Source organism: Rhipicephalus sanguineus, chromosome 1 (assembly GCF_013339695.2).
Source record: "Rhipicephalus sanguineus isolate Rsan-2018 chromosome 1, BIME_Rsan_1.4, whole genome shotgun sequence".
Taxonomy (NCBI): domain Eukaryota; kingdom Metazoa; phylum Arthropoda; class Arachnida; order Ixodida; family Ixodidae; genus Rhipicephalus; species Rhipicephalus sanguineus.
The window spans coordinates 255,047,869-255,059,912 of NC_051176.1; the positions used below are offsets into that span (position 1 = coordinate 255,047,869).

The window sequence follows — 12,044 nt, forward strand, 5'->3', positions numbered from 1 at the left end:
CAAGGCAAGTTTGCCGTAACGTCTGAACCTGTTGACTGAGTCTTTGGCCGATAAATGTTAACGGTTGCATGTACTCTTGCTTTACTTGACACATTACTAGCTTTTTTTTTCATATTTTTAATCACTTCCGTCAATTACCATAGCGTACGGGTTACAAAGAGTGCGATTCCACGACCGTTTTTAGTTTTCTCCCTGTGTAACTTGCTGCGTCACTTAGCCTCTTCTATGCCTTTTCGTCCTCGCTGGGGCAAGGTAAATTTATGAAGTGCAGCAGCTGATGTTTTGGTTCGGAAAAGAAACGCACTGATGCGGTTGCCGGCAGTGCGGCGCGTCTTGCGCGGCAGTGGCACCCTCTCGCCGCCGACAGGCGCGCGGACAGTGCGCGCGGGAAAGGTCCACTTCCATCTTCTCCCGGGAAGGCCTCCTTCCCCATAGGGATGTTGTCGGGAGAGGGCGGCGCCTCGCGCGGGAAGGAAAGGCCTGCGAAAGACCCAGGAGCGCTCTGCGCATGCGTCCGCCCGATGTTGGTGGAGAGGAGGTCGACCGGCGGAGGAGGTGGCGGCGAGGGCCCGCTATAAAACAAAGCCCGAGGTGTAAACTCAGGTTTTCCAGTTTGACAAAACCGTGCGCACCGTTTGTTTGGTCATTTTTTTCCCCGTTTTCCACACACTCCGACGGAGGCCCACGGCAACCCCCCCAGACGCGAGCGGAGCGGCAGCGCTGGCGGACGCTGCTCGGCCCGCGGCATGCACAGGACCCGCAGCTGAGCCAGGCCGCGCGCCGCCCCGGGGCCGGCACCATGCCGCGCTGCTACCTCGTCAAGAAGGCGGCCACCAAGCACCCCGCGGGACCGGCCTCGTCGGGACGCTGGCCGTACCGCGAGCCCCTCAGCCCCAGCGAGGCCGAGACGGCGCCCTGCGCTCCCCTCTTCGGCGACCAGGCCGCCGACGAGCGGCCCGCAATCGTCACCTCGGCCGCTTTCGGGCGCACCAGCCCCACTGCCGGTGAGTGGACCGCGTGTCACGCCGGCCACGCGCCACACGCACGCACGCCGCCACGCGCCGCCCCCGCGGGACGCTTCCGCCTCAAGGGTGCTGACCACCCTTGACGCTGAAGGGACCCGCTGCCAACGCGTGCCGACGACGGTGCGCGTCATTTCGCCGGTAGCCCACCACGGCAGATGTCAGAACGCGTGGTCAGCCGGCGGCGGGAGAACGACGCACGAGAGAGTGCCGCCGGCCGGCTCAATGACGCCGACTCCTCGCTAGAAAAAAACGTGCATTAGTTTGTTCAGTCGCTCGCTAAATGCGAATAAATTAACGCCAGAGTCCATTGCGCGATGCTAGGATGGGAACAAGTACGAACGCGTGCGAGGGATGGGACTGTCAATCTCGTTACCATTGCGAAACTGCCAACGCAGCCGCGCGTAGTTGAGGAGCTGCGCAGTCTTGAAGAAGTAAGGTTTAAGAGAGTGTGAAATGTAACGGGAATGCCAACACATCGAATGCGTCGGCTGACATTAATAGCATGCCACATTTCAGCAACAAAATGCGTTGTTTGCCTGTAGCTGATTCCAGATTTATGCCGCACTTGCATATTAGCTCGTCGAGCCGCCACAAACACATTCGTGAATTCATGTTCATAAGCTTTATTGTAGGGTTTGTAACCGATGCAGACGGTCGAGGATTTCTTTATTGCCGGTATTTAAAGCTTCGCGTAAGTCATTAGCCGACTGCACTTCAAGACATACGAGAAATATGTGTGAATCTAAAAACCTTAAGAATGTTACACCACATTGTTTTTTAATGTACAATGAAACAAATGCTGGTGTAGATCCTTTTAAAAATAATGAATGTATGGATAAAAACTCGTCGTCAATTACGAATGAAAGTGAATGTAATTTCTTGTGAAATAATAGTAATTGTTAGGGTTTAATGTCCCAAAACAACGATATGATTATGAGAGACGCCGTAGTAGAGGGCTCCGGAAATTTCGACCACCTGGGGTTCTTTAAAGTGCACCTAGATCTAAGTGCACGGGCCTCAAACATGTTCGCCTCCATCGAAAACGCAGCCGCTGCGGCCGGGATTCGATCCCGCGACCTTCGGGTGAGCAGTCGAGCACCATAACCACTACATCACCGTGGCGGGTAATTTCTTGTGATAAGGAAACAGGAGTGAAAAAAATTAGTATCGCTGTGTCATCTCCCGGTTAACATGTTATAAGCTCAAGAAACAAGAATGGATGCTGAATCACTCCTATCTACCGTAATTTCCCGAACTTGTTAGCGCATATACCACTAATGCTTCACACCCGTTCGCCTTCAGTTCTTTCACAATAGCAGATGTCCTGCATGACATCCACAGTCCCCAAACATCCACTCACTGAGTGTAACACATTGTCCAGCCATCACGTGTGTAGGTTTCTCTTTTGCTGGGAGCGAGCTAATGCAGTTTGCAATACTGACTATCGAAAAGTGGTAAAGATGGTGGGTTTATGTTTCAGAGCTGTGCGGAGAAAGCGGTCTCTGGCTCACCTGTGATTCTCTATGGCATAAAGCACATGAGCGGGAACACAAGAAGCGGTTGGTGCAATCCACAACATACAAGCAAAAGCTTTTGCGTCATGAAGACAGGGTAGCCTCATATTATGCACTTCTTAAATTCAGCGGTTTTACTTGCCAGGTACGATGATGTGATTATTAGGCACGTCGTAGGAGGGAAGTCCCGATTATTCTCGACACCCTGGGGTTCTTTAACGGATGTCTAAACCAAAACACGAGGGCATTTGTGCATTTCGCCCACATAGAATTGCGACCGCCAAAACCAGGAATTGAACCCTCGCCCTGATGCTTAGCAACGCAACAACCGGTAAGCCATCACGGTGGCTGTCAGTATGCATTTAAAGAAAAATATTATGGGTCAACGGAGATCACAATACTTGACGCTATGTAGTGGTGATCAAAAGCCACCTATCGCAGCCAAGCGGGCTTGGACGCCTTTGGCGGTTAAGCAGAAAGGATAAGCTGCAGCCGTGAGAATTCAGCCTTATGCTGACACTCGTGAGTCTAACAACAAAAGAAATGTGATGTATCAATATATTTTTCACAAATCACAAGGTATGGACAACGTATCTTTGTATGTTACGCTAGAATCCTTGCACTCTGAGTTGTTTGATAGTGAACGAAAGGTTCAGCTCAAACAAAGTGAACACACGAAGAATGACACTTAGCGACGGGACCGGCACTGGTCCTAATCAGCTAGTTTATTATTGGCGTCGTTAAGTGTCTTGTTATTTAAGTCCATTCTTGCAGTATACAAAGCTTTTGGCAAAGGCCGTTTACCCGCAATTTCTCGTATTACTACTTCTTGCTGAGCTAGTTGGTTCACTTTCTTTTGGAAAAAAAAAAAAAGAGGCGCGAAGTCATTCAATAAAAATAAACAGATATAATTAGAGTTGGCAATAATAATGCAGCATTTGACGGACCCCTATTCATTGCCCGCTTTCGCTGTTCTTCATGTAGCCGGCGCCTTTTTCCACCTTTTCTTGCGCGCAGTTATTCATCGACGCAGCAGAGGTGGGCTTTGCCGTTATAACTGTCTACTAGTGGCAAAGCACGCTCTACAGAAATAACGTTTCGTAGGGTTCATTTTTCTTTGATGAAAGCTAATAGAGCACATTAATAGCGTACTAAAAGCGAGTATTGTTGATGCATACTTCAAAATTTAGCTCAGTGGTGCCTTCACACACTCTAAAAGTCGACTGTCGAGATTTCTTAACGTTCTGACTGGAAGCTTAATCAGACCGGATGCTTGAATCTCTCGAGAGAACATTGTCATTTCACACACCCTTTGATTTTGTGACAACGCGATAGCATCATGATACAAACATTTGGTTGAAAAACCAGCTTGTGCACGAGAAAGTGAATACTGCAAAACACCTCAACCCCTGCAAACGCATAAATTCAGGCGTGCATAAGACGTGACACGTTGTGATTTACACGTAGAGATAGAGAGAGAGAGAAGAACATATTGTGTTTAAGAATACTGCGCGAAAGCCTTTTTGCTGATGATTTTCGCAAACCAGAAAAATTTTACAGAATCTCACGTTAAGATTGCAACTTAAGTGGCTTCTCTAACTAAATTATATCAGCGAAATTTAAAGATAAGAACTGTTATACGCACCAAAAACTTGATCCAAATCTAGCAGTGAGGACTATGACGTTGTTTGGAAAGCCAATGTCATGTCCATGATTCCTAACTAGCGTACTAGTGTGCAGTTGGCAAGCCACTGCAATCAATTATTCTCACATGGTATTACTTATTGGAATAACAGAAAATCTATCTGCGAATTAGTTCTGAGCAAAGTTAACATCTTTTAGGACCACACCGGGGGGCTTCGCAAGCCGCGAAGCGCAGCAATGAAACTTGCGCATCTGTTTGACAGCAGGCTACTGCGCGTTACGTTTATGCTGATGTGGAGCTTGCAACGCTAGGCTCTCCCTATTTCCTCAATAGCCCGTTCGAGCCTTACCAACAATGCTTCGTCCTTTTTCTCTATTTCTTCCTTCAAAAAGTATGTTTGCTCAACGCTTCTTCTCTGTAGTAACAACCAGATTAGACTTCGGCATTATGCGCTGGTTGGCTGCCTTTCGATGTTTCTCTCAGTGCGACGAAAAGCTCGACACGGAAATCTGCATGCGCTTCTACACCTTGAAAATAAGACTATATCTTGATGCAAGTGCAGCACAGTTACTTTTCTAGCAAGGTCCACGGCGTGTGGGAAAGGGAGTAGCGCTCATGCTGCTCACTTTTTTTTGGGGGGGGGGGGGGAGAACTGAAGGACTCATGGTGGCAGAACATTGTGATCGGCAAACAAACATTGAGGCAAGGTATTTGTCAGATCAGTCATGCCCATGCAACCCCGTTTGGTATCGCTGGAAATATCTGAGATTAATGGATCATTAAAGCAATACGCTATATTGATATACACTGATAAATTGTTCTTCCGGAACTTTCAATAATCTTACTTAGTATTGTGGTAATACTGAAAGAAAATCGAAATGAAGTGAGGATTGCTATTCTATTAATTCACATGCCCAAAACTTTCGTAAGTGTGGCATCACGTTTTCTAAAGTGCCTTTTTTTTTATTTGGAGCCCACTGTAGCCTAATAAAATTTCTTCAAACTTCCCAAGTTTGTCTATCGCTGTTTTTAGTATACGGTGTCGTACATCGATTGAAATAAGCAATCAGTTAGCTTGATTAGAAGCTGTCAATATCTCTGACGTCATGGTGAACTGGTGCGGGAACTCCAGAACTTCAAGGCGGCGTCGCCACATCTGTTTTGTTTTTGCAACTCTCCAGGTGTGGAAGCTTGTTTACACGGTAAGAGTGACTTTTATAGTGACTTTACAAATATCAGTCGTGTTCTATTATATAATCTTTCTTTAAGTCATTAAAAGCTTATCACCAGGCTACACTACATATTATTAAATAGCAGGGTGCCTGGAGAGCCTGCAACCGTTTCAAGTATCATCCTTCACAAGATGAAGCCACGTAATTGAAGCGTCCCTATTACTTCCGTAAAACGAAAATTTTTGCTTCTTTCGCAAACTCCAGTTGTTTAAATCTAGGTCAGATATAAGATATTCCTCAGCGCCTTTAATATCCAAATTGAATTCACTTTGTGGTTGTCTTTCGCGATAAGCATTTAAGTAATGCGTGCGGCAGAGCAAATCTAGAATCAGCTTTTCATTTTTGTGATCATGGGAACAGGAGTAAAAAAAAATTTAGAAACACAGAGCACACAACACAGGCGCTATCAGCGCCTGTGTTGTGCGTATCATTGTTTCTTTCTCCGTGTTTCTTAAATTTTGCGCGGTTGTTCTCAAGATCACGTACGACCAGCTAGCCCGCCAGTACCGCCTAAGCAAGCTTACTTCACTTTCACTCAGAAATGTCAAATTAACGGAGTCCGCTTGACGGAGTCCAAGTAAGCACGTTGTACGGCTGTTTCGATGTTCATCTGAAGTAGCATTCTCAAGGCCGAAGTGATACCTGTAATTTAAACAAATCTACGCGTAGCGCCCGCTGTAGTGATACAGCGAATTGCTTGAGCGAAATTCTATGGGAATTCTTGCAGCCGCAACGAATTAGTCGTTCAGCATAATGAAAAAGAAGCACCTGCTTTTATACAGCCACAAAACTAAACGTCAAATTACGCATTACAGGCAAACAAAGCACAGAGCCGTGATAATCAGAGAAACCGGAAAACAACATCGAATAAAAAGTAGCTCAGTGGGCCAGCTGGCACGCGTGCAAGAATTGAGTGAAGGAAAAGTCGCAAATAAAGGTGCGGCGTCTCCAAGCAGACGTAGGGAAAGCAATTCTACGTGCGTCCTTCAATTTTGTTTTTCTTCTTCTTCTGTGTCTTGTTTTCACGCATTCTGCTCTGAATCGCGCACATAGCTACAGACAATGTTGAGCGGAAAAGTAAAGTAAGCTAGATTGCTTCCATGTATGTTCATGTTTACGCAAGATAAGAAAACTAAGATCCTTGTTTTCATAAAAGACGCCAAGAAGTCGCACAAAGCCAGCATTCGTGAGGACTGTATTCGAGTGCTTCCTGTTCTTCCGTAATATGCAAGGAAGGTAATGATCTCGTACGTGTTTATTTATGATCAGTATCTTTCTTACATACATTTTTTAATACTGTATAGTGCACTGTATTGCTGTGCTTTAGATACCAATCTGTCATGTCCGGCTCGTTCAGGTAAAGTTAAAGATAATCTGTAGGATACTCGTTACACCGACAACGCATGTCGAACTTTCGCAAACCATTAAGAATACTCATTCACTGGTAATGGCTAATGACCTTCCAAATCATATGTTTTAATCATCTGCTTATTTACTTCTTGACATCAAGCCATTCGTATTACAGGAAAGATTTCCAACAACTATTAGCTGCTGTTTTCCGCTAAGCACTCGACCGTCAGCTTTATGACACATGATATAAGCAAAGAAAGAAAAAAAATCAACTAGTTAACACTCCGGTAACGCTTCAGGAACTCCTACGTGTCCTCGTTTTGCTTCGCACAGAGGCGTATTCCATAGCTTTCCATTTTAATATTCGTGCGTCGACAATAAGCAAAATGAAACTCTTAAAACTATACAATGTTTTGCCTGTGATACACTACGCACACTAATTGTGGGAGGATATCAGATAACCAGAAAAGAAAAATTACTTCTTCTGCGCATTCAGCAGCTGTACGCAGTAACAGAATCTAACACGTCGCAGTTTAGAGTGCAATACGGACGCCGCATGTTGAACTCTAATAATGGTCGCAGCGCACAGTGATGGTTTAATATCGTGAAGAATGAGCTTACGGGAAAATTTTCCGTACATGAAAACAGGAAAGACTGTTGTTTTCAGTGGCGGGTCGTGGCAATATAGTCTGACATTTACTTTTTGTCGCAAATGCGGCCGCTCAGTCGGGTACCTTACTTCGTGGATGCCGTTTTGTAGACTTTATAAGCCGGTAGTAAATGGAATTGTGGGAAGCATATGTCTCTTGAAATGCACCATCGATGACTACTAGAACTACTGAATGCGTATTTTCGACCACATCAACGGGAAACTTTTGTTGCTGAGCAGTCAATGCGGTAGTTTGCAGTGACAAAGTACGATGTGCGAGTGCCACTATTGCGATATATTGCTCCGATGAGAAAATTGGGTAGGTGTATGTAGATTAAAAAAAGGCGACATAACTAAAATGACGAGAGTATCGAGGATAAACTGCAAATTTATTACGCAACGATCGAGTACCACACAGATAAACGGCGCACGGTAAAAACATAGTGGAGGTTACCTTCCTGTGATTCCTGGAAACGATAAGCGACCTATATCACCACCCTTTCTACAGCCGCAGCGGCTGCAGTCATTACTCGATTCACGTGAAGAAAGACATTCACATTCAACACATATACCCTGAGTCTCATCGTCTAAAGGCACAGCGCCGTGAGAGCATTGTTGATACGGAATTTACTTACGTCTCAAGTGCAATCCTTGCTTTTGCTTCTGCCAGCATGCGACCGTTACGCATCCAAACCACGCCATAAAAAATACACCATTTGCAAAGTCATTATCATGTCGTTACACTTAGCAGTGCCGATCGCTCATGTGTCACAGCATGTAACATTCTTTTCCGTAGGTACATCTTGTGGTGGTCTGCAGATAGCTATGTTACGATATGTCATTTCGGTACATCCTGAAACGGCGAATCAGTTCTTGGGTTGAGATACCCGATATCTGATATATACGTAAATACATTAATAAGTACGCGCAGAAACGTTTAGGTGTCGGCTACGGTCAAGGCACCGCAGTTTCATAAACAGATGAATGCTCATTTACCCAGCACTGCATTAGGAGTAACGGAACACATAGTTTTCCCACGAAACATCGGCTATATACGCACAATGAAAGTCATAGCCTGCATGCTCTTCGGTGAGCCGAAGAATGAGGGAAAATACTAAAATCACAAACTCTTCTACATTTTTTTAAGGTATCAGAAGTTTCATGGGCGCTAAGTATAAAAAAATAGTGCTAGCTGTGATTTCATTCGCGTTTCCAGTTAGTTCGATACAAAAGTAATCTTCAAACACATACACATGCAGTTTAAATATTTCACAAGCTTCCGCTATCTTCGAATGTACTCAGTTTAAGGGAATTAGAGACTACTTATCGCCAAGGGATACTATTTCTCTGCAATTTGAAAGACTGATCATTTATTCGCATGTTGGTTCGCAAGGTAGAACGAACACTTGACATTATTTTTAGGTAATGTGCGTAGTATAACTGTAGAGCAAAGCAATCCGCTAACTTAGCGTCGCCAATGTATATAAAATAACACATGTCTAATTCATTACACTGCTTACAAATATCTATAGCGAGAGCAACGCAACAAATTTTTCGCAAGTGCTCGCGCACACTCACTAACGCATGCGCACGTTCACACGCCCCCTGCCCCCCCCCCCCCCCCCCACACACACACACACGCTCAAACACACCGAAGAGATGCAGTAGTGAGGACGGAATCGTTGGTGCGCGACGAGCGTGTGTGCCAGAGTTTTACGTGGATAATTCAAGAGCTCCAACAAGGTAGCGTTTCTCGGCAATAGCGCTCGTAAGCCGATTACCTACAGCCGACCGCAGAACAGAAAAGGGCCCCTAGCCGCCGACCCAAAGCGTTCTCTGCTGCCGCAAGGAATCAGAGCCCGGTGCACTTGCCGCGTCATTGCCCTCAAATTGCAGCAAGCCAAGAAAACACACATAGACTGGCGGAGAAGGTGAAAAAACAAGTTCTACTTATTTCTGGCCCATTCAGGGACGACCTCTCAGCTCTTGAAGCCTAGCTCCCGTTCACGACGCGTGCGCCTAATAGGGCGGCTTTGTGGCTTTCTTTCCTGCTTTAATGATGAAGGTGGCTCGCTGAAGAGGGGAAAGGCGATTCACCGGCTGAACCCGGGTAACGAGAGCCGCCCGCAGAGCCGGTGTTGAAAGCGCCGATAGGCCTCCTTTTCAGGGTCTCCCGGGAGAGCTACGTGATAAACGCTATAGTCTACGGAGACAAAACGCTGCGACGCTTACGCTCACAAAGGGGACCACTGCGGAGACACCCTGGCAAGGCTCTTCGCACTTTGACAAAATTGTTTTCTTCATCATTGCGATACTAAAGGGCGCTTGCTCTCGAATTCATAAATAATTGTTGCCCGGAATAACTTGCCTATGTCACCAACGCTTAGACGTATACCCGTACGTGCGGGTGCTTGGAATTAGTGAAGCCTTAGTGATAGAGCAGGATAAGAATTCGTGGCAAAATAGATATCAAGACGTCATGAGACATTCAAGGAGAATGGTGGGTTTGAGCAGTAATTTGCAGTGTTCAGACGGGCAAGCTGTATCAGCGAACCTAGTATAACAAATTTAAATCTGTACGCACGGTGTAGAAGACAAATGTTTGTCGATACTAACTATTACCTGACAAGAGTGTCGTCCTTGCTGCCGTGCCCTATCGTCGCCTAATTTTAATTATAACTACATATCTGGTGTTAATTTAACTCTAATTGTATTATTATTCTGATTACATCGCGGTTACTAAGTGGCAGCTAACAAGAAGTATTCATTTTTCAAGTCTATAATTTCGCAAAGCAATGACATATCCGTGTATGACAGGCTTTCCTAGAAACTCTTGGCTTACTGGGATTACTGAATCTAGCAGAACTTTCGTGAAATATCACTGGGAAGTATAATGTATTCAAGTACATGACGTACTATGACCAAATGCCAAATTGCACACTTTGCAAGAACAACGAAGTTGTCCCTGTTTGTCCTATTTGTCTCAGATTAAAGTTTTGGAAACGATGACAAAAGATCAATTGTTTACAACTGCCTACACGGCTTTAATGCCATCAAGTAACAACTGGGCTGTGCGAACGTTGACCACTTCGGCTTCTTGAACGTGCAGTGGGAACTGAATACACTTCAGTTCCTTCCTCCCAAGCCTTTGAATGGCTCCGTGAATGGCACTCGAGAGAGAACAATAAACTTCAACTAATTAAACCTGCCCTTTGTGATTGGAAGACATGATTACCTCCAAGAACGTTTCATCGAAGTAATTGTGTGTCGACTTCGGAAAGCGCACATGCACGTAATGAATAATTCCTTGTGGACAGATGATGAACAGCAAACATACAATAAATATACTGAATCGTTAACGGTAATACGCATTTTAATTACTTGCCTACATAAAGCTACGCAAGAACAAAAAAAAAGAACTTTGGCGTATTCTGTAAATTGCGCTTACCCCTTCACCGAAGGTTCGTTTTAGGAGACGATGAGCGGGTACCTGTGACTGGCGGGATCAGTTTTCTTAGGTGACACATATCTTTTAAGTAAGTCTTAAACACTGCAGTGTATTCTGCATTTACTAGCGAGAGTTTGTCACCCTGTGGCTGCCGAGGCATAGTCTTAGTCGCTTTTGCACCATTAAGCTCAACTTAACTAACCTTCCACCATTCAATGCTTACACAGCATTTGGGCTGCCAAGAACCGACTAACAAATTGATCGACCGGCATACCGGATGTCTAAACGCAGGTGATATCACCCACAAACACAGACACACCTGAGCGCGTGCGCACGCGCGCTCAAGTGCGTTAGAGCAGCGCATACAACAGATAAACAGAAGTGAAGATGTTCCCGAGACGGAATTTGAACTCCGGACCTGGTGGTGCCAAAGCTCTATGCTGTAATCACAGCGCCGCAGGCGCATGCCTCACCAGGCCGAATCGAATACTTTTAAGAATGTGCCGCGTGGAATCACGCGCTTTCAGATGTTTGGTACGTTTTCGACAACGCTGATGGTTCAACCATTTACTTACAAGTCAGCACGTTGAGACACTTGGCGCGTTTTCACAACGCTGATGTACTGCCCACGAGTCGCTGTTCAATCTAGTGCGGCTACAGATAAGCACCTTAAGAAGCACTTAGTCAACGGCAGTGCTATACGCGCTGACTGTTGCAATTATCGTTAAGTGATTTCTGTGCGTTTTTTTTTTCATCTCCTAAAGCAAGTATAGGACTACACATATTTCTTTTGACGCACATAACTACCAAGGATCGAATCGAAAGCATAACGCCACTGCTCTGTCCAAACCGCAGATCTAAAATGGGTCCAAATCGCAAATGACGCGAGTATTCGCAGGGATTGCTCTTCGACGGGAACTTAACGACTAAGCGATGGCTGTTTGTTAGCCGCATACTTTGACATCGCCGACTAGGAAAGAACGACGCTAATTTCTACCGAGGAGATGATACAAGCCCGAATGCGGACTACATCCTGCTCAGCTGATTACGTTGACTGCGCACTTGCACTTTCTGCGCGTTACCCTGGCATCTTCGCGACGCCTTTCGTATGCGCAGAAGCGCTTCTCTCCCATTAACGTCGCAATACAGCGTACCACTCGGTCATGCAGTTATGATGTTAA

At 45.6% G+C, this 12,044-nt stretch overlaps 1 protein-coding gene across 1 annotated transcript in view; it reads left to right on the top strand.

The window, feature by feature from the left end:
* The first annotated feature begins 623 nt into the window (after positions 1 to 623).
* The window catches only part of LOC119382402 (transcriptional repressor scratch 2-like), a 40,440-nt gene continuing 29,019 nt past the window's right edge, over positions 624 to 12,044 (top strand). The window contains exon 1 of the mRNA XM_037650094.2: positions 624 to 1,004. Within this exon, the coding sequence (XP_037506022.2) occupies positions 800 to 1,004 (205 nt within the window). The 5' untranslated portion in view covers positions 624 to 799. The remainder of the gene's footprint in view (positions 1,005 to 12,044) is intronic.